At 43.4% G+C, this 26529-nt stretch overlaps 2 protein-coding genes across 7 annotated transcripts in view; one reads left to right on the top strand and one right to left on the bottom strand.

The window, feature by feature from the left end:
* The window catches only part of TEC (tec protein tyrosine kinase), a 59003-nt gene extending 47582 nt beyond the window's left edge, over positions 1-11421 (bottom strand). The window contains exons 1-2 of one of the 3 annotated variants that reach the window (XM_046939936.1): positions 11102-11421; positions 1594-10088 (exon numbers count right to left, since the gene is read on the bottom strand). The gene's annotated coding sequence lies outside the window, so the exon portion shown is untranslated. The remainder of the gene's footprint in view (positions 1-1593; positions 10089-11101) is intronic. The other 2 variants (XM_046939937.1, XM_046939938.1) reach the window with 2 other exon arrangements.
* A 30-nt stretch (positions 11422-11451) lies between these two features.
* The window catches only part of SLAIN2 (SLAIN motif family member 2), a 28392-nt gene continuing 13314 nt past the window's right edge, over positions 11452-26529 (top strand). For all 4 annotated transcript variants that reach the window (XM_420719.8, XM_004936042.5, XM_040700257.2 and 1 more), the window contains exons 1-6: positions 11452-11994; positions 20182-20330; positions 21372-21536; positions 22818-22979; positions 23767-24126; positions 26284-26421. In XM_420719.8, coding sequence (XP_420719.3) covers positions 11639-11994; positions 20182-20330; positions 21372-21536; positions 22818-22979; positions 23767-24126; positions 26284-26421 — 1330 coding nt within the window. In that variant the 5' untranslated portion in view covers positions 11452-11638. The remainder of the gene's footprint in view (positions 11995-20181; positions 20331-21371; positions 21537-22817; positions 22980-23766; positions 24127-26283; positions 26422-26529) is intronic.

Here is a 26529-nt window from a genome sequence, read left to right as displayed (position 1 = left end):
CAGTGTACTGGGAGCTAAGGAGCAAATGCAGTTTTCCAATGCAGTTGGAAAAGACCCACAGGATCATCCAGTCCAACCATTTGCCCTTCACCAACGGTTCTCGCTAAACCATGTCCCTCAACACAACATCCAAACACTCTTTGAACACCACCAGGGTCAGTGACTCCACCACCTCTCTGGGCAGCCCATTCCAGTGCCTGACCACCCTTTCAGAGAAGTAGTATTACCTAACGTCCAGCATGAACCTCCCCTGGCGCAGCTTGAAGCCATTCCCTCTAGTCCTATCACTAGTCACCCGAGAGAAGAGGCCGACTCCCAGCTCACTACAACCTACCTTCAGGTAGTTATAGAGAGCAATAAGGTCTCCCCTGAGCCTCCTCTTCTCCAGACTGAACAATCCCAGCTCCTTCAGCCGCTCCTCATAAGGCCTGTGCTCCAGACCCCTCACCAGCTTTGTTGCCCTCCTCTGGACACGCTCCAGGGCCTCAATGTCTTTCTTACAGCAAGGGGCCCAAAGCTGGACACAGTACTCGAGGTGCGGCCTCACCAGTGCTGAGTACAGGGGGACAATTACTTCCCTCTTCCTGCTGGCCACACTATTTCGGATACAAGCCAGGATGCCATCAGCCTTCTTGGCCACCTGGGCACACTGCTGGCTCATGTTCAGTCTAGTGTCAATCAACACTCCCAGGCCCATTTCCTCTGCACAGTCTTCTAGCCACTCTGCCCCAAGCCTGTAGTGTTGCCTGGGGTTATTGTGGCCAAAGTGCAGGACCCGGCATTTGGTCTTGTTGAATCCCATCCCATCAGCTTCAGCCCAGCTGTCCAGCCTATCCAGATCCCTCTGTAGGGCCTCGCTACTGTCAGGCAGATCAACACTTCCAGCCAGCTTGGTGTCATCTGCAAACTTACTGAGGGTGCACTCAATGCCCTCATCCAGGTCATCAATAAAGATATTAAACAGGACAGGCCCCAGCGCCAACCCCTGGGGAACACCACTCATGATTGGTTGCCAGCTGGATTTAACTCCATTCACCACCACTCTCTGGGCCCGGCCCTCCAGCCAAGAGTGTATCTGTCCAAGCCACGGACTGCCAGCTTCTGCAGGAGAATACCGTGGGAGACAGTGTCAAAGGCTTTACTGAAGTCTAGGTAGACTACATCAACAGCCTTTCCCTCATCCACCAGACAGGTCACTAGATCATAGAAGGAGACCAGGATGGTCAAGCAGGACCTGCCCTTCGTGAACCCATGCTGGCTAGGCCTGATCCCCCGGTTGTCCTGCACATGCTGTGTAATCTCCCCCTTTTTTTTTTTTTTTTCCTAAAAAAAAGCGAAAGATGTTTTGCTAAACATCTTTAATCCTTGGTGGGCCTCTCTGACCACAACCATTTCTTAAATCATACAACCACACACATTTTCTTTCCCATTTCCCTCCGAAGTACTGTAACATTGCTGTGCCACTTGCCATAGCCCAAGCAGCCAAACAGTAAAAACAGACCCCAGAGAGTAGTGTAGCCTTATTTGAGGGGTGACATGACATAACAAATAACAGCAAGTGTATGTATATAAAATAGAGAGTGTAAAGAGTACCTTCTATTAGCACCATTCATCCCACTTGTCAGCTCAGCACAGCAGCACTGGCGAGCAGTTTAAGTTTCTTACTGGTACTGAAGCAGAGAACAACTACCTAAAAAGGCAAAGATGTGGATGGGGGTGTTGGTGGCCTCACTCTGGTGGTTTTCAGTTCATGATTGCTGGGCCCTTGTTGCTCGAGGAACTGCTTGTCAGTGACCGTAGCAGGCAAACCCCAGGGCCACCCTGCATTGAGTGGGATCCTCTCTCTAACACTGCTGTGAAGAAGCCCGAAGGATCCTAAAACGCGAACCACCACCCCGCAGCAGCACGTCTCTGCATGTGTCCTGGGCCAGCCTGCGGTGTGCTGCTCCCCCTCTGCGGTGACGCCGGTAAGTGATACTGCGGGACAGCCTGAGCGACAGAGCTGCGTGGGTTAAAGGCACATCTGTGGCTGCGAAGGAAGCTGGGGAAGCTGCCTTCGGACACCTCCCTGCTAGGATTCAAAGTACGTTTAGGCTTCAGCTGCAGGTGGCAGAGCACGAGTTCAACCAACAGCACTGGGTCTCCACCGAGCAGATTCTGAGCTTGACAAAACTGGGATTTCAAGGCTGACTTCAGTGGACTTGCACCACATTCGTAGCAAAAACACTGAAAGGAGATTGTGTATCAGGATGTGGTCTGTTTAGCTAGAATATACTGAAAAGAAGGTGGTCAGCGTGTAATTTTAGGGTGTGTAAAGTTCCACGTGAGACTCCACATAGGGATAGGACACAAAGCAAAAATGCTGAAATGAACATAGCTTGTCTTCCTCAGGACTCAACATTTCTCCATTTAGAAGAGGTGCTATCATTGCGTTACACAGCCATGTTACATTGATCTGATTGGAAGGAGTAACTGAATCCCTGTGATTAGAAGGCTGGCATCCAAAACGCTAATCCCCAGAGAAACTCATGTTCTGCTGGTGGCCACGTTATTCAGATGTGTTCCCAGAGAGCTTACACACAGTACAGGCTACAGCTTTGTTTATGGATGCTTAGTGCCCTTGTGATTTCTGATACAGTACCAAACCTGTGTAAATCCACTTCAAAGAGTTCCATCAGCTGTAGGACAGCAGTTTTCACTATGCCTTTGCCAGGACAGCGTGTGGCACCTCAGTAATGTCAGATCAGAATTAACCCACTGTTACAGTTTCTTACTTTGGTTTACGATTCTGTGAACTTCGTGGCATCCTCCAGCCATCCTAAAAACCTACTTTCTAGTCTTCAATGAGAGCAATTAACGTTACTTATTTTTAAAAGAGAATGGCAAATGGCATTTGCTCTGCTAGTAAACAATTGCTAACTCCGTGTTAAAATGTTTTAGTAACTGATGATCACTTTTCAAGTAACACTTAACAGTGACACATGGCTACACAGTAGGGACAGGGAACAAAACCTTTTTGTCCAATTCATCCGCCTGAATTCTACTGCTATGAGCAACCCTAAGTGGGGATAAAGGCTGTATCCTCTGTAACACTGTGTTCGCAGCTGTGCTGTTGCTGGAAACAATTTTACAGATGTTGCTTCTTTGTTCCAAAAAGCTCTTAAATTTGAGGTATGGGAATGACAAAGGAGCCTCAGGTGATTTAAAAAGGGCATAACTGGCTTTCCACTCTGTCTGTAATTCACACTGTTTTGTAGCCTTCTTCAATTCACATCTCAATCTGACCTTGTTCTGCATTTGATGTCCAGCTTTCTAACATCACTTTAGATCTGGTGCAGTCTGCTGCTACCCTGCTGAAAAGACGTGTGCATGAATGTATGGGCACGTACAGACAAAGATGCACATGCATACACATGCGTACATATGCACACACACACATCATTTGTTACACATCTATTGTGTATTGCTTGGGTCATTGCTTCATACTGCAGAAATAGGATAATCTGAACAACTGACACTGATCCTATTTTCCCCCAAGTTAGCACCCCCTGAACTTCATTGGATTCTGCCATAAATCCAGAGTTGTCTGAGAACTATTTAGTTACTTCTACTTAGACACTTAACTCAGGAAAATCAAATGTGATGAGTGTTAAAAGCATTACTTTAAAATAGTAATTTTTGTTGTTGTTGTTGTTGTTAAAGAATAATTTAAAAAGAATCAGCAGCAAAATCTATGATTTTTCTCAAACATTTCTTGCCAAAATGCTTATGTGAAAGGAAGAAGACTGTAGGTCTCTTGCCCTCATGTGTTTCTTTGTCCTAACACACAGGCATGTCACTGCTAAGAGATGCCTGTGCCATGACTACGAAGGGCTGACCCATTACTATCTAACCTCACATTTGGCTTGTAAACAATAGTAGGAACTGAGCCCATAGAAAATACCTCGCTCTCACCAGGCTGCTGCATTGTCTGAGGTGGGAAGCCGACACAAACTGCTGGACTCTTGGTTAAAAATAAGGGTCCTTTGATTTTCTCTCTTCTCTGAACTTTCCACAAAACGTTGCCTTCAGTCATTTTGGCACATTTTTTGAGGTCTGAATATAGCTCAACTCTTATGTAGTGCTTTCTGTATTGAAAGAATCACACAGCACTGGAACAGGCTCAGATCTGCTAATAACAAAAGGGCAAAATGTGTCTTATGGCATCAGACCCCAGCACCTTTCTCTGTCCTAATGCAGGGGCTTGGTGGTGATGGAAGGAAGGCAGTATTACCCCTGCTGCCTCTGCTCAAGACAGCTTTTCCTTCCTAACTGAGGTTCACACATAGCTCTGAAGTACCACCAACTGCACTCACAGCCCACATTTACACTGAACATGTCCCGCCTATTACTTTAATTTTGCAGCCTTCACAAATCCCTCATGATGAGAATGAGGGTGGTGACACACTAGAACAGGTTGCCCAAGGAGGTTGTGGATGCCTCATCCCTGGAGGCATTCAAGGCCAGGCTGGATGTGCCTCTGGGTGGCCTGGTGTAGTGGTTGGTGACCCTGCACATAGCAGGGGGGTTGAAACTTGATGATCTTTGAGGTCTTTTTCAACCCAGACCATCCTATGATTCTATGATATGACCCAGGCTCCCCACCAAGCAACAGAGGCATTGAAAAGGCTGCAGCTCAGTGGCATACTCCGAAGATTGTTTCAAGCTGCAGATGATAAAAGTAGTTACACTGTGCATGTACAAAGTACAGTGCTGCAAGAGGCTGGGGATTTATGGAGGATTTGCTCTGTAAGCAGAGGAGGATTCATACAGAAGGTCACTTCTGATGAAAGGGATGTGTTGTTTTGAGCTTGGTACAGTCACGAGAGAGGACTTTCCTTGATAACTCCATGTTCAGATATTTATTCTTGATTTCAAATTTGGCAGAGAAATAAGATCATTTGAAGGGATTAAAATTTGATATTTTTCCTGTCAACAAGATAGAAGAGCTTTATTGCTATTCTACTTATCATTCTGTGACACCTCATTTTAACATTTTGGTTGAATTTCAATATATAATATGCAAAAAATATATTAAAAGGTGTCAGTGGACATTTGAAACATGCTATATGTACAGACACACTCATTATGACCACATGCTTCAACAAAAAACAGCCCTGTTGCTTGGCCAACAGTGACCCTGGCATGCCACGGCTGCAGCTTACCTGAGTTACAAAAGGACATGGTGGGACCCGACACTGCAAGGTTTTCATTCCAGCTGACTTAAAAAGGGTGTAAATTGATGGCACTTGTTGGTTATTATATTGACATTGCTCATTTTATGCTCTGATAGATATGTTTACATTACAGTGTGTTAAATTTGGTTTACAGAATGCAGCAAAATCTTTCTTTCTATTAACATTGCATGGGTTGCTTTGCTTGCATTTAAATGAGAGGTTCCATTATGTACTCTACTCTTGGTTCAAGCTGTCTGCCAAACCTGAAGACTTGATGAGACAAATCTTCTGCTTGAATTTAAGCATATGTGTCAATGTATTGCTTGTTCATGTGTGGTTTGTACTGCAAATACTTGGGCGAAGCTGGAAAGGCAACTCAGTACTAAAATCCTTCTCAGATCATTGATCTTGTCTTATAGATACATAGGTGTGTTTTCGCTTTTCATAAGTAGTGGTCTTTAGATATCCTGCAATGGATAATTGACTAAAACAGCCAGCTCTTCACCTTTTGTCAGCAGCTGATGCACCTGTACTTCCTCAATAAAACCTTGCTGGTCACTAAGTTCCTTGCCTTTGTTATTTTAGACTTCTGTTCCTTGCACCTCCACTTTATGGCAGTTCAGTCCTCCTGTGCTTTAAAGTCATTGTCTTTGTGTCACCAGCATATTTCATTAATCACTTCTATTTTTATTTATTTGTTACTTTATTGGACAAAATACTTACCATAAAGATAAATGCAGTCAATCCCTATGCACTCCACAGCCACAAAACTCTTCTTTCTATAGCCTGAGCCTTCTCCTGTAAGTACAACTCTTTAGCTGGTTTCTTCCCTCTGTTTTTCCAGTATCACCACGCTGACACACCATGTCGAACACTTTCCTGAGATCCATATGGATTTGCTTTGCTGCAGTTCATAGAATCACAGAATCACAGGGATGGGAAGGGACCTCAAGAGACCATTGAGTGCAACCCCCCTGCTAAAGCAGGTACCCTACAATAGTTTGCACATGTAGGTATCCAGATGGGTCTTGAATATCTCCATAGAAAGAGACCTCACAACCTCTCTGGGCAACCTGTTCCAATGCTCCATCACCCTTGCCATAAAGAAGTTCCGCCACATGTTAGTATGGAACTTCCTGTGTTCAAGTTTTAGGCCATTGCTCTTTGTTCTGTCACTCCTTTAAAAAAAAAATCTCATATTTCATCAAAGAAAATCCCAAGTTAATTTGGCAAAATCTGTCTTTAGTAACTGTTTCTCGCATTTTGTATCCTTTCATATCTCTGTTTCTTTCATGCAATATTTAACCCTTGCATGCAGCAAAATAACATATTTTTATGGATCCCTTTTTTCCTTGGGAAAAAGAAACTTACTTCAATGTCTAATGTTTAATCACATGGCATTGCAACTGTTTCAGCAAATGCATTAAAACTCTTATCATGAGCTTTATTATCTCTGTTTCTGAGCCTCCTCAAGAGCTGAGCTCTTTGCACTTTGCTTTTACCTTGCCTGTAATAACATCTGTTTCCACACCCACTCACATTCACTGTTTTGATTTTGCTTCTGTGTATAATGCCAGTATCATTACCAAAGCTGAGACAAATAGTTTGGGGCAGTGCCTAGATTCATTTTAATGCCAACACCTACAATATGTAAGACATCCATTTCTCTTAATTTTTCTTTATATGGCCAAGACAGCTTTTATTATTTGATTAAATTTCCTTTACAGCCTCTAAGCTGGACCTTTTATATGTCCACCTCTCCCACATGCTTCTGCCTGTAAAGATTTTTTTTTTCTTTTTAAATGTTGTTTCAATTTCTTTTAGGCTCTCTCTTTGCACATTACATTTGGAAAAGACCAGTAAACAGATCTAGTCCAGCCACTCACCCATGCCCATTAAACTATGTCTCTCAGTGCCACTCCTATATGTTCTTTGAACACCTCCAGGAATAGTGACTCCACCACCTCCCTGGGCAGCCCGTTCCAATGCCTCACCACTCTTTCTGAGAAGAAATGTTTCCTGATATCCAACCTGAACCTCCCCTGGTGCAGTGTATGGTCGTTACCTCTTGTCCTGTCTCAGAAACGCTTTGCTCAATCCTAGGCTTTAGAAACGGTTTTACCACCGTGTGTTAGAGTGGAAGATTTCCATGAGCGCATCCTCCAAACACACAGAGGAAGGAGAAGTCCTCTCCAGGTGCTCACACACCGCACGTGGGGACCAGAGCAGTGTATCGCCGCAGGTCTCGGTGCCAGTACGTACAAGGCCGTCACTGTGTGCAGGGCTGTCACTGCGTGCAGGGCTGTCACAGTGCGCAGAGCTGTCACTAGGTGGCGGCGGCGGCCTTCCGAACTGCGCCGAGAGGCGAAACGACGGCCCGACAGGAGGGAGAAGAGGTACTGAACTCCAGCGCAGGTTTTAATAACGAAGCCATACACCCTTTGGCAAATAAAGAGTCGTCACTGTTCCTCCAAGCTCAAGCATGGGGGCGGTATTCCAGGTTTAATGGAAATTTTCCTGTGTGCAACGTTCCCAGCAGCATTTAGAACCGATCACGTCACATCTACCCGCCTTTCTAGGCCATAAACCTTAATTATTTTTATCAGTGTTAGCACGCTGTCTCCAGCCAGGAGTCCAGCCTAGTTAAATATAAGGCAGAAATGGATCAGTGAAGCACGAACATGATTTAACTGCAAATTTTGTTTTTGCATGGCTCTATCTATATTCTCTCTCTCCTCTCGGTCACAAATTGTCATGAAAATGTAAATAATATATTCAAAACATAGCAGCTTCTTCATCAGGTGTGGAAATGCAGCATTTCAAGCCTGTCACGTTTGGAAATCGTTCACTTGTCACTAACCATGGATTCTGAAGACACGGTTCTTTTTCTTGCTAAAAAAGTGCACAGGTGAGACTGCTTTCAGAGTCCCTTGAGTGCAGTGAACTATTTTTCCTTGCGGAGCTGGTTCACTAATAGAGGGGTGTCAGGAGAGTTCTCAGTACACTCAGAAACTTTTTGGCATGGTCTAACAGAGGATTGCTTCATACGGGTGGAGACACGTAAGTCTTCACTCAACGATACCCACGTGCCTGAAATTACTGTCATCGGTAAATGAATGTAAGTCATGGATCTTCTTGACAACAGCAAGTCCTTTCCCAGTGTTCTGAGTCAGCTCGCTCCCACCGCAGCACCTTAAGCACGCTGAGCTCAGTGGGTTGCTAAAGAGCTATTATTTCCAAGTGATGGATAAGCATGAAATACAGGTAGCTAACTCCACAATGAAGCTGAATTTACATTTGTTAATGAGTATTATATGCAGATACGCTAAAATTTCAAGGAGAAAAGACTCTAAACCTGTGGAAGGAACTCCAATACTGCAGTGATGAACCTGAGGTGAGCAGACATCATTTGGGGTGTCTGCAGTGATACAGAACTTTTATTACAATGCTCAACTCTGATGATAATCTTTGAAGAGTCATCATTCTGAATTAGTTGTATAAATTTAGGGTTAAACTACACATTTAGTCACACATTTCCTAGCCACATGGCATGCCATGAACACTAGCCTCATTAGAAACCCATGCAGTACCCTTGAGTTGTTCTTCTTCCAGATTTGGAGGATAAAAGCAGGTTTAAACAACTTCTTTCCTGTGCATAAAAAAAGAGGCCTGTTAATTCATGTCAAACAGATACACTTTGATTGAGGATACCCAAGGTAAGCATATCTCAATGGCAGAACTCAGCTGGAATCTTGCTGCCCTCCAGAAAGGCTTGTAACATCGTAGGAAGCACAGTGTATGAATGCGGTCCTTCTTTCACACTAAGAGGTATCAGTAGTAAATGCAGCAAGCCAACTGCTTGTAAAAAGATTTGTAAAGGCTCTTCTGCCCACAGATGTCTTTGAAAAATTAATTGCTGCTCACAGTTTCTAAAGCACAGTTAGGCTTCCAGGTAAACTGAGTCTAAGCCAATGGATTAGATACGTTTTCTCACCACTGAGGAGACCAGATGTACTCAGAGATATCTTTTATAGATAATTGAAGTTGCAATGTTGGTTCTTTCAGTTAGGGTTTTGAAACTAGCTTTGAAAGAGACAAACACTAATTCCACCACATATGCAATGTTTGTGCATGCCATGAGGTACCGTAATGACAAATGATTCTTTTTATTTCAAAGGTTTAGATAAACACCGCCTAGCAAGAGCGTGTGTGGGCCTGCTGAACACCTCCTTTGGAAAGTCTGGCAGGCAACAATCTTCCTCAGGAGACTAAACAAATCTGCTTAAAAAGCAATCCAGTTTTCCAGGCTTGAAGTTAAATATTTGCTACAAATGTTAATTTCCCACAGCACATCTGCCTGTCTTTATCTACTCTTCCCTCTGAGGGATCTTTTGTTATCTCAGGTGACAGTTAAAATAGAGGTTTCAAAGTCAGAATCTAACAATTTCACCAGATATAAACCAGCAAATCACAGCTGTACTATAAATAAATAAATAAATAATAGAGTTGTCCATGCTAGGGAGCTCAAAGGGCACCAAAACAAAGCTCTTGGAGGTCTTTTTCTCAGGAACCACTTGTCAGAGATGCATTGATTTACTTGAGTGACACACAAGCCTTGCCCAGGCTTCTTGTGCTTTGGAGGGAGTGCTCCCCATTTCTTCTGCTCACATTTATCCTAAATTAGACACGGGGAGCACGCACACAGGCAGAGATCTATTGCCCTTCAGCTTCGCTATTGCCTGTTCCAATAGCACAGAATGCCCATGACCGCATTGGCTGTGCACAGAGTGGCTTTCAGAGTCCATGAGACTGCAGAAATACCGATTTTCCTTTTCCTCTCCATGTGTGTGAAAGAGACAGCACAGGCTCAACCTGCTTAGGGAAAAAAAAAATGGGTCTGCAACACATATGATTTCACAGGCAGACAAATTTCACTTGCTCTTGTGACAGAGTGGAAAGATTTTATTTTCTGTGGCATTACTACCAATTGTAACTATTCTGTATAGTCAGCCAGAGGCCTCAGCTTGGGTGTGGTCTGTCACATATGCCCAGAGCAAGCTCGGAATCTGATGAGTGAGATGTTTATGGAAGCCCCTTATCAGCTCCCGGGTCCTCAATTCCCTTCCCAAAACATGACAGGGAAACCCTCTGCACAAGATGATGAGAAAGCACGATCGCGGTCCTTGCTATTCAAGCACTGACTATGGTGACTATTAACCAGCAACTTCCTTTGTTCATCTCAGTTGTCTTTACACTTCAGAAAAACAGCAGAGATGATTCAGCAACACTTTATTTTCTCCTCCCTTCCCTCCCTACTACCCACACATCTTTTTGCAGTGTGCATCTTGCTGGGAGGAATAGCTGATGGCGCTGCTGGAAGCAAAGCAGTGTCGGCAGGGGACGATAAGGTGGAGCAGGAATCTTGGGTGCAGACAGACCACAGGGAGGACTGGTGCCATTGTATCAAAGAGGAGACCCCAAATAGAGGATGATGAACAGTTCTACTTGGCAGTCCCAAGGAGCCCAGGGCTCCCTGACCCCAGCCCTTCCTAATGCTGCCGCCCACCTCTTCCAGCATATCAACTACAGGGCAGAAAAGACCAAACTATTATAACGGCATGACTATTCGTCCTGTCACCAACAGCTGGACTGAGGGTAGGAAAAGAGGAAGGAAGCTGTATTTTATGATTGTTGTATAAATGCTCTCAGTTAGAATGAAATTCTCCATCTAAGTTAAGACCACTTTCACACTCACCAACCACTGAATTGTCAGCAGTGTCATCACGGCACCAAATGTCTTTATTATCACAAACCTTACCATTTTTCTTGCCTCACGGAGGCCTGCAAGCTCTGCTAACAGAGCCAACTGTGCTCACAGAACTTACCTGGATTTCATTAAGGCACTTGGTACCAAACGGTGCAGAGAAGGAGCTGGATTTACAAGCCAATGTACAGAGCAATCTTCAAGGGCTGCTATTAATACGGCATCGATCAGTAAAGGTCCCTGCTCCCAGATCAAAGCTCCTCCGCAGTTTGATAACCACCCCAGCAACAGCTCTCCCGGCTCCCTTCTTCCCTCCCTTAGCGCGGCAGACGCCACCCGCCTGCACGCCCGAGCCCCCACAGGGCACCAGAGGGCGGTAAGGCAGCACGCCGCACAGCTCGCCAACACCCGCCCGACTCATACGCGGGACACTTCCAGGTTACGCGCGTGACGTTGTGGCTCGGGCGGGCTAGAGGAGGCGGCAAGATGGCGGCCGGATGCGGGCCCTACGCCGCCCGCCGGCGCCGCTGAGAAGGCGGCAGCGCCCGACCCGCCCCGCCCCGCCGCCGCCCTCCAGTGCCGCGGGCCGCCCGGCCATGTAGACGGGGCGGCGCGGCCGGCCTTCCCCGCTCAGACAGCCTCGCAGCCGGCAGGCGCCATGGAGGACGTCGGCTCGAGCGTGAACGCGGACGCGGAGGTGCGGAAGCTGCAGGAACTGGTGAAGAAGCTGGAGAAGCAGAACGAGCAGCTTCGCAGCCGCCACGGCGCCCTGCCCGCCGCCCCCGCCAGCCCCAAGCGCCTCCTCAGCGGCGGGGCCTCCCCTTCGCCCCCCGCCGCCGCCGCCTCTCCCTCTCCGTCCGACGGCCGCTGCCTCAGCCCCAGGGCCGCGGCACGGCGGCAGCCCCCCGAGGAACCCGGCGGCGGTGAGAGCGACGGCCTCCTGGACGACGCGGCGCCTCTCCGGCCCGACGAGCTGGAGCGCCTGGCCGGCTGCGAGGAGGACGAGACCGGCTGGTGAGGAGGGGAGGCAGGCGGGGAGCAGCCCGAGGCCTGGCCTTCGCCCGGGGCCTGCAGCCACGGGTGGCGCGGGGAGGCCTCGCCCCGAGGCGCGGGCTGCGGGGGGGGGGGTTCCGTGCGTGGCGGTAGCCCTCCCGAGGCCCGCAGCCCTGTGCTTTTGTTCGATCGCCGTGACAGCTCGGCGGCAGGGCGCAGGAACCGGCTCCGGCTCTGCCGCGGACGCAGCGTGCCGTGCCGAGGAGGTGCGGGGTGTTCTCTGGGGCAGTGCCGAACTAGCCCGCGGCTGCTGCGGTGCTTCTTTGAATGCGCTCCTGACCTGAATTTCTTTCGGCTGTAAAGGCAGTAAATGTAACGTGCTCTGTCTCAGAAACGCGGTCCTGCACGATTTCATTTGTTGCTCGCTGTCCTATGCAACCTACTATTCCTATAGGGAACCTCTTGTTAGCTGAGAGTTGGACTGGATGATCCCCGAGGTTCCTTGCAACCCCTGCAATTCTGTCATGCTACGATACATAACCACAGCTCACTGTAGGCAGTCCCTCCCTGTTTAAATGGACGGTTTGCCTGCTGCTTCAGCAGAAAGAGCAGCTGGAGGTTGTTACTTTGTCCTTACTGCACTTAGATGAGCTTCTGCTAGCAGTCAGGGAGGTTTCCTCTCATAGCATCATGCTGTTTGGCAGCTGCCTGAAGTTTCCCATGACGCCGGTTGGGAAGAGCAGTGTAGGAGTTTTGGGAGAAGCGGTGGGGAGGAGCGGGGTATTAACAGGAACACAAGAAAAAATGTGTTCTGGGAGGATAAGTGTAACAGAAACACTCTGACTTGAGGCAGAGTTGCTTTTCAAGCTCAGCTGCAGAAGTATTTTTCAAGGACTAATGCTCAGATAAGTAGATTGTAAGAAAAATAAAAACAAAAAAAGTATTTGAGTAACTGACACCATGAAAAAAACTTAAACATTGCCCGTGCATGAAATCACTTCAGTTGCTCAGGGAGGATACAGTGTGTGTTCTAACTCAGAGGAGTCATTTGCTTGACATCCAGCCTGAGCCACAGAGCAGTATGAGAACATAAGTTTATTCTGATCCAACACAAGCTTACTAAATTAAAACAAGGCATCAGCTTCCAGAGGATGAGTCTGTGCAAAGTAGCTGCTCTTATTTCGCAGCTCTATGCCCCGTAATCGACTGGTTTAGAGCACGATGGGGAAATAGAACACTGTGAATTTGCACAATCGGTTTGCAGTGATATATAGCAAATTTTCTAGTGGCAATAGGCGTTATCATTTTTATATTGATCATTATAGTTTATCTTGATCATTAACCCTGTTTACAAGGGTGGATAGTGATAGGACAAGGGGGAATGGTTTTAAACTGGGACAGGGGAGGTTTAGGTTGGATATTAGGAAGAAGTTTTTCACACAGGGTGGTGACACACTGGAACAGGTTGCTCAGGGAGGTTGTGGATGCCCCATCCTTGGAGGCATTCAAGGCCAGGCTGGATGTGGCTCTGGGCAGCCTGGTCTGGTGGTTGGTGACCCTGCACATAGCGGGGGGGGTTGAAACTCAATGATCATTGTGGTCCTTTTCAACCCAGGCCATTCTATGATTCTGTGATTAATTGTGGACAACTTGATGAACCTCTTCAGTGGAGGTTGATGTCACAGTTTACGGTGACGGTGGTGACATAAATGCTGTGTGTTTTTGTTTATGCACTTCTGGATGCTCATGGGCAGGCAGCACAGCTCACTCAGCACTGCACTGGCTGGTGGCAGGTGTTTGGCACGTTGTGCTGCCTGTTGTTGTGGCTTCAGTCATGTTTCCATGCAAATTCGAGTCCTCAAAAGACAACAAGGCATAAATGTAGTCCGCTGCAAGTTTTTGTTCCTTTCCTATTAGAGTGACTACCATAGCAAATTTCATTCTCAGTGACTGAGAGATAAAAATATACAACTTGAGAAGAGGCATTTTAAGAATTCACTTGTAGCACTCATCAAGAAATATCAATATGTCCTTTCATGCTATAATTTAATATGCACTTAACGATAGATGTGGTTTGGCTGGATGACAAGTTGGCTCGTGACGTTTTCTTTTTCTAGATTATTTTATAAAAATGGAAATTGAACTCCTGCAATTTCAGAACAACACTTAATTCAACAGTTGAGACACCAAATAGTCTTAAGACATATTTTCTTATAAGGATGGGAAGACTTTATGCATTTGATAAATGGAAGCTGTTGCTCTAAATGAAGTAGAAAATGTTCAGTGGATCAATGGAAAAGAAACGGTGCTGTGAAAAATAGGAGGGACGATGTAAGTAGATTTCTCTTGAACTGCTTCATGAAGATCCTGCTCTTAAGGCCTTGCTTATGCAAGGACATTTGAGTAGCTGAACCGACTGAAAAGGGTGAACGTACGCAGTTAAACCTCGTGTGAACTCTTCAAGGTTCAAATGGATTTGGATCACTGCTGTTAAACCCCAAATCCAGTTTAAACTTCGGGATTAGACCAGTGAAGTGATCAACGACCGCTTACCAATTGGGGAAACCTCGGATGGAAACAAACTAAATTTAAATCACAGCTTATGCTTAAAAGGTTGATTTGTCTGTTGATTTGTCTGCGTGGAGAAGTATAGATCTGTCTTAGCTGTTGATTTCAGGAGGACCTGGCTGTGAGAGATAGTAGCTGGTGAAGGCTGCTGGTTATCTCTGTCTTTTTCTCAGCTTTGTGTAACGTGGACACTTTTCAGTCCTTGTATTCACATACCCCATTATGAAATTGTCCACAGCCTTGTAATAACAAAATAGTTCTCTTCACTGATGAAACCGCCTTATTTTACATTTAATGCTCACGTGAGATTAGTGCTTCTGAATCTTGTTATGGTGATCAGACTTTCTTGCTGATATAGAATTGAAGGTTTTTCTTAGGCATGTATGCACGTGCACACCGTGCTGCACTTCAGCTAGGCCTGGTAAGAGCTCGGTTCAGCCCTACTCTGTTCAGAGGAGCAGGACACAGCGTACAGCTGTTTGCCTGACTCGCTGGGTAGGGTTGGATGTGGGTGCATATCATGCTGAAGATGACTTGGTAACAGTATACCAGGTGGTTTGCTGTGCTGCTTTTAAAAAGTGACATCCCGCTTATTGCAGGATGAGTGCAATACGTGGGCAATTACTGGAGTTAACGTCCTGTGGATCCACGCTGTGACTTAATTGCAGTAACTTGAATTTTCCTAAGCTTTCTGAAAAGCTTTCTTTTAAATATGAGAGCAAAGCATAGTGATTTTTCTTCAGAACTTACTCTGATGTGCACGTACTGCACTGTATAGAGGTTGCTGTGTATCTGTTCTATGCACACTGCACAGTGAACTTCTGAACAGTTGCATCCTCTTCACGTGGTGTTGTGATAGAAGTTAGTCTGCCCATACCAGTGTTTGCCTGTCACTTCCATGTAAAGCCCACCATTAGGGCTGGGGGATAGCTCATGGCTGTTTGACTTTGTTTCCAGACAGAAGGCATTTGCTGCATATTTAAAGTGAAATTACTGGTGGACTGTTTATATTAATAGTGAAAACCGGTATTTTCAGTGTATTTGTTGGGTATGCTGTTTAGTTGAAATGGAAAGCGAGTGCTTTTCCTGCTATACACGCTGTCATTCAGCAGCTATTTCTGTTAAAGTAATACCTATTTTTAATAGTTTACACTTCTGTTCTAGTCATGTGTTCCAGTTAGCTGGCTACGTTGCTGCTTTGAGATATGGAGGACAAAAATATGATTGTCATCCGTAGTGATCATCTTTCATCTAATTGCTTGATATCCACTGAACAACCTAAAGTTTGCTGTGGTGAACCAGTAAAACGTGTGCTTCAGTCCAGAGCTGCACCTGAATGAAATCCCATTGCTGGAATTACACTGCACTGTTTTCTGCTCAGCTGCTGAAGTTGCCTTGTGTTAATGTTGCCGATGCCTCTTGGAACCTGGACAGGTTCTGATCAACTCCTGGCTTGTGGCTTTAAGCAAAAGAGAAGGTGATGCTGGCAGGTTAAGTATAAATCGGATGTAAAGTTGATCTTTTTAAACCAAATTCTGACAACAGTTCTTCAAACTGTGAGGAAGATGTGGAAAGCAGCATGTTAAGTTGACTAAGGGTTACACGAGTTATTAGTTATTGAAGTGTAATAACTCACAACATCAAAGACTAATGTCTTTGATATATCTTCTTTTATTGTGAAATGGCTGCTCCAGGACTCCTGGCTTTTAAACATGGTTGATGTTTGGTTATCGTGAAAGCTTTGTCACAGATCTCCTTTACTGTCTTAATGGTATTCCCCAAATTTAGCTCATAATCAAGTCTTGTTTTGGCATGATCCACGTTTCTTCCTCCTTGTAGGTGTTGGTAGAGTTTAGATTCAAGTGTAGATTCATACTGTTGTGCCCCGAACTGTGTTTCCAGACTGCCCTGTACTCTTGTCAGATTTATTTACTTCTAGTAGCTCTTTCTCGTAGGCTTTTTCCTGGATATTTTAGAGGAACTTAACTTCTTACTGATCTGTGCCTTCTTCTCTATTTTTCTTTCACATCTTCCCACGTCTTCTCAGGTTGGTTTCTTCATCCTACTTTTGCCTGGAACATGTTTTATCCACTCCCTTGTTTCGTTCTCTCCTGTACCTGTTCATGCATAATGTGACTAAAATAAATAAGCTTTAAGTCAAGTTTCTTCCACTTGGTGTATTCCATCTGATTGGCTCTGCACCTTGTTATTCATCTGCATGTTTTTCTCGTGCACTTGAACTACAAAAGGGTTTTGGTACAGAGACTCCTCCTTTCTTCCTAGTTGGAATCTTGGCTTCTGGCTTCATGCCCGTGGTAACCAGCTGCTTGTATCTTAATGTGGTGGGAGGTGTGCTCATCAGGTGAGGTAATCCTTATGGCAAAATTCCATTCCTTCCTCCGTGTCGTCTTTCTTCAGAGCTTTTCCCAGTTCAGCTGTGCCCCAGTGCAACAGGCTACGACTCACCATATTAGGCTGGCCTTGTCCTATGAGTGCCTGGTGGTGATTGTCCCTGTGCAAAAGCCTTTCCCTTTTTGTTCTGTGTCTTCCTAGAGCTAATCAGCAGAGCCCCTGACTGCTTTACATTTCAGGCTGGCACTGCTCTGAGAATGCTCTGTCACTCCGGCTAGTGACAGCTGGAGGAAGGAAATGTTCCTGTGCCGCACAGTCATGTGCCTGAGCTTCTTAAAGCTGTTACAAAATAGGTCGGCCTTCCCAAGCTTCTTTTCATGTACTGTTTTCATTTACTTGATCTTGTGTCACTAAGCTGTAGTTGAGTCTTTGCTTTCTTGTGGATCTGTTGGAGTGTAGTTTTTCTGATGTGTTAATATTTGAAGTCTGGGTGGTAGCTGTAAGTTGCCTGCTTCCTCAAACATGTTCCATTTCCTGTTTTTAGAAGGTGATTAAATGGTGTTTAAAGATGTATGAAGTCATTGGTAATCCTCAGTCTTAATGTGGCTGTGCTGCCATTCAGTGGAGTTATTTTGCTGTTGAATGTGCAAATGATCATGGATGGAAAGAAGTCTTTTCTGGGAAGCTCTTCAGCAAGAAAGGACCTGTGCCTTTGGAGTCCTACAGCAGCTGGACAAAGAAGATCACTGAGCTTTGTGAAGTTATATCTACATGCTTATTTTAATTCCATAGTATCCTTTCTGTTCCTCTTTCCTTTTCTGCTGCTGGGAGGAGAGGAAGAAGTAGAAGCATTGCTCCAGCGCTTCACCTTGCTCTCGGTCTTTGTCTTTTAAACTTAAATGAAGCAAAGCAAGAGTTGCATCCATTTCAAAATGTAAATTAACTGCTCTTTGTCAGACATGGGATAAAGATCACTGCTTCATAATCATGAGAATTAATAATGGCACAACATAGAAGAAACTGTCCTGAAAGAGTCATCGTTTTTATTGCACTGGCACACGTGTGCTGCTTATGGTCAGGTAGAGGAGTTGTATGAAATGTGTATATTCTACAGTTCTGTCTTTTTTTGAAATGTAAGGTGAAACAAAGGAAAAGCAACTGCCTGGAAATAGGTGGGAGAATCTGCAGTATGGGTTTGGTTAGAGGGTGAGTGCAAAAATAGGAACTGTGTGAGCCCGGATGGTATCAGTAAATAAATTGCTTGTCAAACAAACGCAACAGTTGGAAATGACAGAAAATAATAACTTTTGTCTCTGTGATTAGTCTTGTAGGATTGTTCAAGACACCCACCATGTGCATCTTTAAAAAGAGGACATGCACTTCTTGCCCGTTGTGCTGGGCATTACTGTAAACACTTCACGTGTGCATGGAACTTCTCAAACGTGGCAAGGCATGCCAGCTACCAGCGAGCTGGGAGTCTCCTCGGCACAGCACCAGGGTTGGCTTGGCTGCCTTTGACTCTTTCGTGTTGTGTAACTCTACCTCAGGATGGAAAAGAGTACAGGGAGGTAACTGCTAAAAGGAGTGAATTCAAGGCGTTTGAGTGCTCTTAAGAGTTAAATGTTGACTTTGTCTATATGCAGGTAATTGCATAAAGGACAGCAATTAGTGTAATTGTTGCAATAGAACTATGAAAATCAAGTAGTTCCTGTTCTTTCCAAGAATCTTCAAGGATGTAAGCTTGTGATGGGCTCTTAGCTTTTCTTGTGGGCAGAGTGCTTGTAAGGATCTCTGCAAAACCACTTTACTGACCAGCATAACAGTGGGCGGAGTATAAGCCACGTGAGCTGTTGCGTGGAGCAGTGGCTATTTGCACTGTTAAAACCATTTTGTTTTCATATGAAAACCTGATAGGTGAGAATAATCCTCTTTCCTGCATTTGTAGATACAGCCTTTTAGTTTCGGTGTTTGAGGGAAGAATGTGTTAGAGCAAGCTCTTAACAAAGTGGTCAGTGTTCTGCATGGGGGGGTCATGGTGATTTTTAAATACACCTCTTGGGAAGCCTGTGTAAGAAGCAGCCGTTGTGATACAGACTTTGCCAAGACAGTAGGGGCAGTAATTAAAAAAAATCAAGTTCTAGAATTACAGATGAGGGATTAGTTAATAATCTCCTAATGGAGCTATGGGAAAATAACGTCTGATGTCATAGGCATCAAGGAAACGGGAATTTATGCTGCTTTGTATGGGAGCATGCTGACTCAGATGATTCTCACATGTTCCTAAGCTGCAGGAATCTGAGGTCTGTCACTAGGTGCTCTAGAAGAAACACACCTTTAACCATCTCAGCGAACGCAAATGCTCTACTTAGCGCTGTAGATCTTGCAGTTTACTTTGTCTATTGCTGAAACAAATGTCCAGATTTGCTTTTGTTCCAAAGATGAGGCTTAAGTATCCCTGTTTTCAGTGAGTGATTGGATACGACTTTGCCTTTAAACTGTTTGTTGAGGGGTGATACATTTTCAGTTAAATTTTTAGAGCCTTTAAAATGGAATGCTTGTTTCTTCAGTTATGAAATACTGAATTTAGAATAAATGAATGGGAGTGTTAATGGGCAAAAGCCCTTCAGCATGTCCTCCAGAACAATATGGTTCCATTGTTTCCCTTTACTCCCCTACGTGCATAATCTCCTCTTCCTTGTTTTTAATGCTTGACTGTTCCCCCTTAGGACAGCTGACAGCTCAGGACCTCTTAGTCTCTTTGTTCAGTGTGCAAAGGAAAACTAAAGGATCAGGTGCTAGGGTACAATTTGTAAGTAGAAAGAAAACATTTATCATTCAAGGATACAAAATGAGGAGATGTGTCCTGTGTACTTCAGCACTTAAGGTTATTGCTTACAGCTTCTTTGCATTTAGGAAAACTGTAGTTACATATTGCATGCTTCTTCATTTTCTTCTTTAAGGCGAATGTTACTTCAGTCAAGGATGTATCAGTTGTATGTTTATGTAACCCCATATACTGGGGTTTGTTTCTGGCATACCAATCGGTTTATGAAGGTGTAACAACATAGGCATCAGCTTTTGCCAGAAATGCTTAGATAGCCACACGTTATCAGTATTATACTGCACCCAAAATCATTAATTTAAATTTAAAACTTGTGCTTTTTTTATACTTTGGGTTTGTACTATAGGTATAGTATAAGACTAAAAATAGCATAGTGCGTATCATTTTTTTGCATGCCTGATTTATCCACATTTTGTTTGTCTTCAGAATGTTTTTCTTCTTTTCAGGTTATATACGTCTCCAAAGAAGAGACTGACTCCAATGCAGAAATGCGTCAGCCCATTAGTTTGGTGCAGGCAGGTGTTGGATTACCCAAGTCCTGACATTGAATGTGCTAAAAAGTCGCTGATCCACAGGCTGGAACAGACAATGTCAGGTGAGTTCTGAGTAGTAACACCACTGGGTTGTACTATAATTAAACAGAGTCAGAGGGATCAGAATTAGCTAATAGTTGTGAAAGAAGAGAATGAGATGTAGCAGTTAATTCTGTCTGAGTTTGTCATGGTTTGCAAAGAGAAATTCATTGCCATAATTTTCTACATGGTGAATAAAATGAAGCATTAGGTGTGAGGCAGGATCTCAGACCAACGTCATTAATTTGGAGATCTTACTTTAAAATAGCCTGTATTATACTAGCTGTTATACCTAACTGGTTGGTAGGTGCTTGTTAGTATGTTAGCACTTTTTTTTTCCTAGATGAGCTATTTTCTCTAAGAAAATGAAGTTCTTGCTTACCATGGGGAGATAATATTGATATGTTTTTCTCCCATCCTCAGTAACGTAAGATGATGTCACCATTAGATTAAGAAATCCAGGTTTTTTTTTTCTCTTCTTGGTGCAGCATAGTTGGTTATATTCAAAACTGGGGAAGACCTGAGTGTCTGCTCCTTGAGGAGGAAAGCCTGCCACCTTCATTCTTCTAGTCACAGCGTTCTGATGTCCAATTAGCAGCAAAATGCTGGCGGTCTGATTAGAATTTTCTGTCCATCTAATTTCTTCATTATTTTTCCTGTTAACTTACCAGTAATACTTTGCCCTGTGAATGCTCTGTACTCAGTTGTAACCTCTGTTTTCCAAAGCTTGCTTTATTGTACGTAATGCAAAGGTTCTAAGCATAGCTTAGCTACTACAGTCAAATTTTGAGTCGCTTTCCTCCTCCTTGGTTGAGCATGCTGTGTAGCAATTTTAGATCTGATTTTTACTAAGAAAGTGCTTGTTATCTTATCTTGTAGTTTTCTTGTGTTAGGATTAGTACCTAGGAGACTAAGAAATCAGCTGAAAAAAAAGTCCCTGCTGACTTAAGTTCTTTGCTTGAATTGTATAGCAATTAAATCACACTGAAGTTACATAGTATTATATTCATTTTTCTTGTTTGTTCCTGTATTACAATTTGTTATTTTCTTTCTCTGTGGTACAGCCATGAAGAGACAGAGTTTGTACAATAGCCCTTTCAGTGCAGTCAGCTATGCCAGCTCCTATAGTCCAAATACCAGTAGCCCCTACAGTAGTGGTTTCAACTCTCCCTCCTCAACACCAGTGAAATCTGCATTAGTGAAACAGTTCATATCTCCGGGTACCTCAGGTAAGTGTGTGTGTATATGTGGGGGGGAGGGGGTCCCTACTTTCCCCCTCTTCCTTCCTTTCAGAAATACATGCTCAAATACTTCACATTTTCATGGAACCTAGAATAAGGACACTGCAGCTCATCAGTGCTTTTTTTTTGTAAGAAGTTTGCATCATTAGGAAAGGCTTTTTTTTTATACACACACCTTTTGGCATGAGATACATCTAAGAGGTTTTCTGTGGATACCCATGTACCTAAGATAACTGGTTACATTTTAACAGCTAGACCAAAACTGTTACTACAGCTTCTGTGAAGTCCCAGATCACATAAGAAGCTTCTGGAATTGACTTTGTGTGATACCTTCAGACATTACCTGTTGGTGGCTATGAAGTCTTTGCAATTACAGTATTACTTATTTACTGAAACATTCAGTATGTGATGTATTCATCAGTACAGCTGAGATGTGAACAATGTAATGTAAGAAAGAAGTGTGTATTTCAATTAAAGATATTCCTTAAGGCTCTGCAGACATCAGTATAAACAGTAACTTCTGGCAATCTTTTCTGCCTTTATTCTGTGCCATGGGCACTTCCTTTGCTTTAGAAAAATTGGTGTGTGGAACATCTCTCTACACTGAAGTCAGAATGTTGGCTCATTGCACTTACTTTAACTCAAGTTAGTTTGCAGGGAAGAGAAGAAACATTTAGTTAAGTTGCACTATCTGTAGTTTGCTGTGGACTTATAAAGAGAATCCTGCACTGCACTATATTCACCAGAGTCATTACCCAAGTTTTGTTTTCATCTATCAAGCTCTAGTCTTCATTATGTGCCACAGTCCTGTTGCCATCTGTCACACGGCAGCAAAACATAATGGAATATTGGCGAGGAGGTTCAACCTCTACTGCCATACCACCAACATCCACCTCTGACATTGCAGGCCAACGTAATCAAATAGAGGGTGTTACTTTCAGAGCAGCCCTCATGGCGTGTAGAAATAAGAACGAAGACATAAATGGAACAGGCATGCAGTGCTCTTTCTGTAAGAGCTATACAAATGTCACAGCAATTGAAACCTTGGTACAAATGGACCAAAGTTATGTCATTAATTTCATCTGTCACCATTATAACAATTTTTATAAAGTTACTCATTTTCAGCATAGATTTGCAGTCAGATATTTCACGTGTCTGTCTCAATGTTTTAAGTCATAATCTGTTTTCAGATTGTTGGTTCTTCTACCAGGATATGTATCTTTTTTTTTTTTTTTTAACATCTTCTATTACTTTATGTTCTTTCAATAGGTCATCTTAAAAGCTCAGCTGATAGGAATCCTCCACTAAGTCCACAGTCCTCTGTGGACAGTGAATTAAGTGCATCAGAGATGGATGAAGACTCTATTGGATCTAATTACAAGCTAAATGATGTTACAGATGTGCAAATTTTAGCACGAATGCAGGAAGAAAGTAAGTATTTGGCATTCTGGAAATCAAGTGGGATAGCTGATCTTTTTTAAATTAAATTACTGCAGCAGAACTTCCTTAGCAGGAATGGGAGAGAAGTCTTTGCTCTATCAGGGATATACAAATGTCGTTTTCCTGAGAAGACTAGCTAAGGACTTCTGTCTTCTGGATAAGGAAAGGAAATGTATACCATTCTATACATGTACTCCTGGCATGGTACATTATGCACATTATAAAGCATGTACAAAAGTAGAAATTTTAAAAGGATGATGTAAAAGTGAAGCAAAGAGTAATTACAAACACTTTTATCTCTTAACGTTACCAAAAAGTGTTCTTCCCTTCATCACATTGAATTGTTTTGTGCACCCCTTGGGGTAAGTGCTCCCAGCTTTGGAGTCTAACTGAACTCTAGATTCTCTAAAGGTACCTTTTTGTTATATTTACTAATGTATCTCGAGGCATTTCATTGCAGCTTCTGTAATTCTTACAGGGTGGTACCTGATAACCAAATTAAGTTGTGGCCTGTGAGTTTCCAGCCTGGGAAAGGAGATGAACAAGTAGACAGCACAACTATAGTGATGATTGTTGTAGTATGAAAAGGAAGAAACTCATCTAATTACAGCTGTTAGACAACCTTGTTTGATGCTAATCTGGAATTAATTTTATGTCTCAAATAAAAAGAGGGAAGATGAGCCAAATGTTAGCTTGAGCACTGGGCAGGTAGTTGTGTGATTTCTACTCTGCACCATATGTGGGCTGATAAAAGTAACAATGTACTCACTGTTGCCAGGCCTCCGGCAAGAGTATGCAGCATCGGCTTCTCGGCGTAGTTCTGGTTCTTCTTGCAATTCTACGAGGCGAGGCACATTCAGTGACCAGGAGCTTGATGCACAGAGTTTAGAAGATGAAGAAGATGGCACACATCACACAGTGCACCCTGCCGTCAGCAGGTTCTCACCGTCACCTCGTAGCTCTCCCTGGCCTTCACCAAAACAGTCTCCAAGGAATTCTCCTCGTTCCCGATCACCTGCTCGAAGTATAGAATACAGTAGAGTGTCACCCCAACCTATGATTAGCCGTTTACAGCAACCTCGTCTTTCACTTCAAGGCCATCCTACAGACATGCAGACCAGTAATGTCAAAAGTGAAGGTAATAAGCTCTATCTCAAATTCATTACACAAGTAGCTAAAGTAGTAAGCAAAGCTTAAATACTGCTGGGGAGCTCTAGCTGTCAGATGAGTTGATAGGCTTTGTCTGTGTCTTAGATGTTATCCAGTCATTGAGTGTAGTCAAGTTTTGTTGTGACTGAGTTCTGTCTGTGGCAGGAAAATGCACTACGATAAAGGAGAGCACAAGGGAAACTATCGTTCATCAGTAGGCCTTGCAGATGGCAGAATAAAATGCAGAATAAACTGCTCAGGAGAAGAGTAACGTTGCAGTTTAGGTATGCCTCCAGCCTGTGAGATAGCTGAATGCCTTCTTCTGACACTGCAGGACTGTGAGCTCTTTGACCATGAATATGGCCTTAAAATATTAATACTGTATTTGTTGACTATTTTAAATAAATGTTGAAGATGTGCAAACTGCCACACAGTAAAACTGCAGAAAACTTCACACTGATTGCATTGTTATATAATGCTGCTGTTCTGATACAGTTTTGCTGCTTGAATGTACTTCCTAGTAGCAAGCCAGTGGAAACTCCTTTAACGGAGCTGAAATTCCACAAGCATATTCCCATTTTGAAAAAGGAAGGTATTTGGCAAATAATACCTTAAATTCAGAAATACATTTAGTTACAGAGATATTGAGCTTATTTATTTCTCTTCAAGGCAAGATAGATGTAAAGTGTCTGAAGTTGGGTTGATATTTTTGAACAGTTTTTCTGTTTCTTTTTTCTCCTGCTGATACAGCAGCAATCTCTCTCACTTACAGAATTCCACTGGCTGAAAGATTTTCAACTTTTAATTAAGAAAATAAATGTGCTAGGCTAGAGCTTCTGAGGGACAGGATCCTGCAAATCTTATTAGCTATTCAGGAATTTCTTTGGAAGGGTTAACATAAATCTTATCAAGAGGTTTGCAGAAATGTTAGGTGTTTAGGAAAGCAGTCAACAGAAAAGCTTGGTGAATTATGTCTATATTGTGACTTAGTTGAGAATTCCTTTCCCATTCTTTTCTAGGGCTTTATTAATGCATGCTAGATGAGGTACAACAAAAATACCTCATTTTTGTTGGCCAGGAACAAAAGGCTGCTATCCCAAATATCAGAGGGATGAAAATAGAGCATGTAGTGATGCGTTCAGAAACATTTCCAAGGACTTCTCTTGCAGTGTTCTTTGCACGGTTGGATGTTGCGTGGATATTCAGAGCCAAAAATGTTGTTTGGGAATTTTCTTCTGCTCTAGAAGGGGTAGTGGGAAATCTGGATGTTCAGGAAGGTACAGATTGCAGTGCTAACTTGTAAGAATATTCAGCCTATAAAGATGCTTGCTTTCGTTTTCACCTTCAGTGCTTGTGCTGGGTGAGAGTCCTTCTTCCCTGCATCACTCTTCGTAATTAGGTTGGCCATTCATTGTGCCTTCTCAGCTGTGCTCTTCTGTCCTGTAGCGTCATCAGTCCAGCTCTGTGTGGGTTGGACATACACAGAATGCCACAAGAATTGAGAAAAACTTAATGGCATCTTTTTGCCTTCTGTGAGAAATTGTACGAATTTCATAGGCTCCTGAAAGAATCGGTATTAGCTGAATTAGTGGTCAAGTCATATGTGAAAGAATCATAACACTTTATAATTTTGAATGCTGTGTGATAGGAATTTCTTTCCAAGTGAGTGCCTGTTTGTTACATAGCGTGCTGATATGAGACTGAGTAGTGACAAATATTGCTTCAAAAATTACTGTTTTCAATCTTATGGCAGGCATTGTATAGTATAGCTTTCTAGATGAAGGCTTCAGAAAGTATGCAACACTGGATGATAGATCTGTATATTCAATTACTGTAATGCAGGAACAAAGCCCAAGGAATTATAATTCAGCCACTTTTCAGTTTTGGAATTCCCCATTCTTGATTTTTATTTTTATTTTTTTTTTTGCCACAAGTGAAAACTCTATATTCTTCATTTCTTATATATAAATATAAAAACTTTATTTCAAGATGATCAAAGAACTGTAAGGTAGCAAAGTATGCATTTAAATTAGTTTTATATAGCTGTTTGTGTCACTTAGGTTTTGGGTTCAGCTATTGGTTAATAACATGAACTTTGTCAGGCGTTGGGCCACACATAGCGATATCTTTGTGTTGTTTCACACAGAAAAACTAAGGCGTAGTCTTCCAAACCTGTCCAGGACATCAAACATCCAAGCTGAGTCTGTGAAAAACAGCAGAAGTGACTCAAACTTCCAAGTGCCAAATGGAGGAATACCTCGCATTCAACCTCAAGCCTCAGCCAGTAAGTACTTTCCTGATATTTCAGTGGATTGGATATGTCAGAATTAAGTGATGGTACTGAGCTGTTTTCTGGTTTCATGGCACAGAGAAACACTGCATGCCACACTAG

Source organism: Gallus gallus, chromosome 4 (assembly GCF_016699485.2).
Source record: "Gallus gallus isolate bGalGal1 chromosome 4, bGalGal1.mat.broiler.GRCg7b, whole genome shotgun sequence".
NCBI lineage: Eukaryota > Metazoa > Chordata > Aves > Galliformes > Phasianidae > Gallus > Gallus gallus.
Note: the sequence above shows the minus strand (reverse complement) of the source record. Positions and strands in the feature narration are given on the sequence as shown.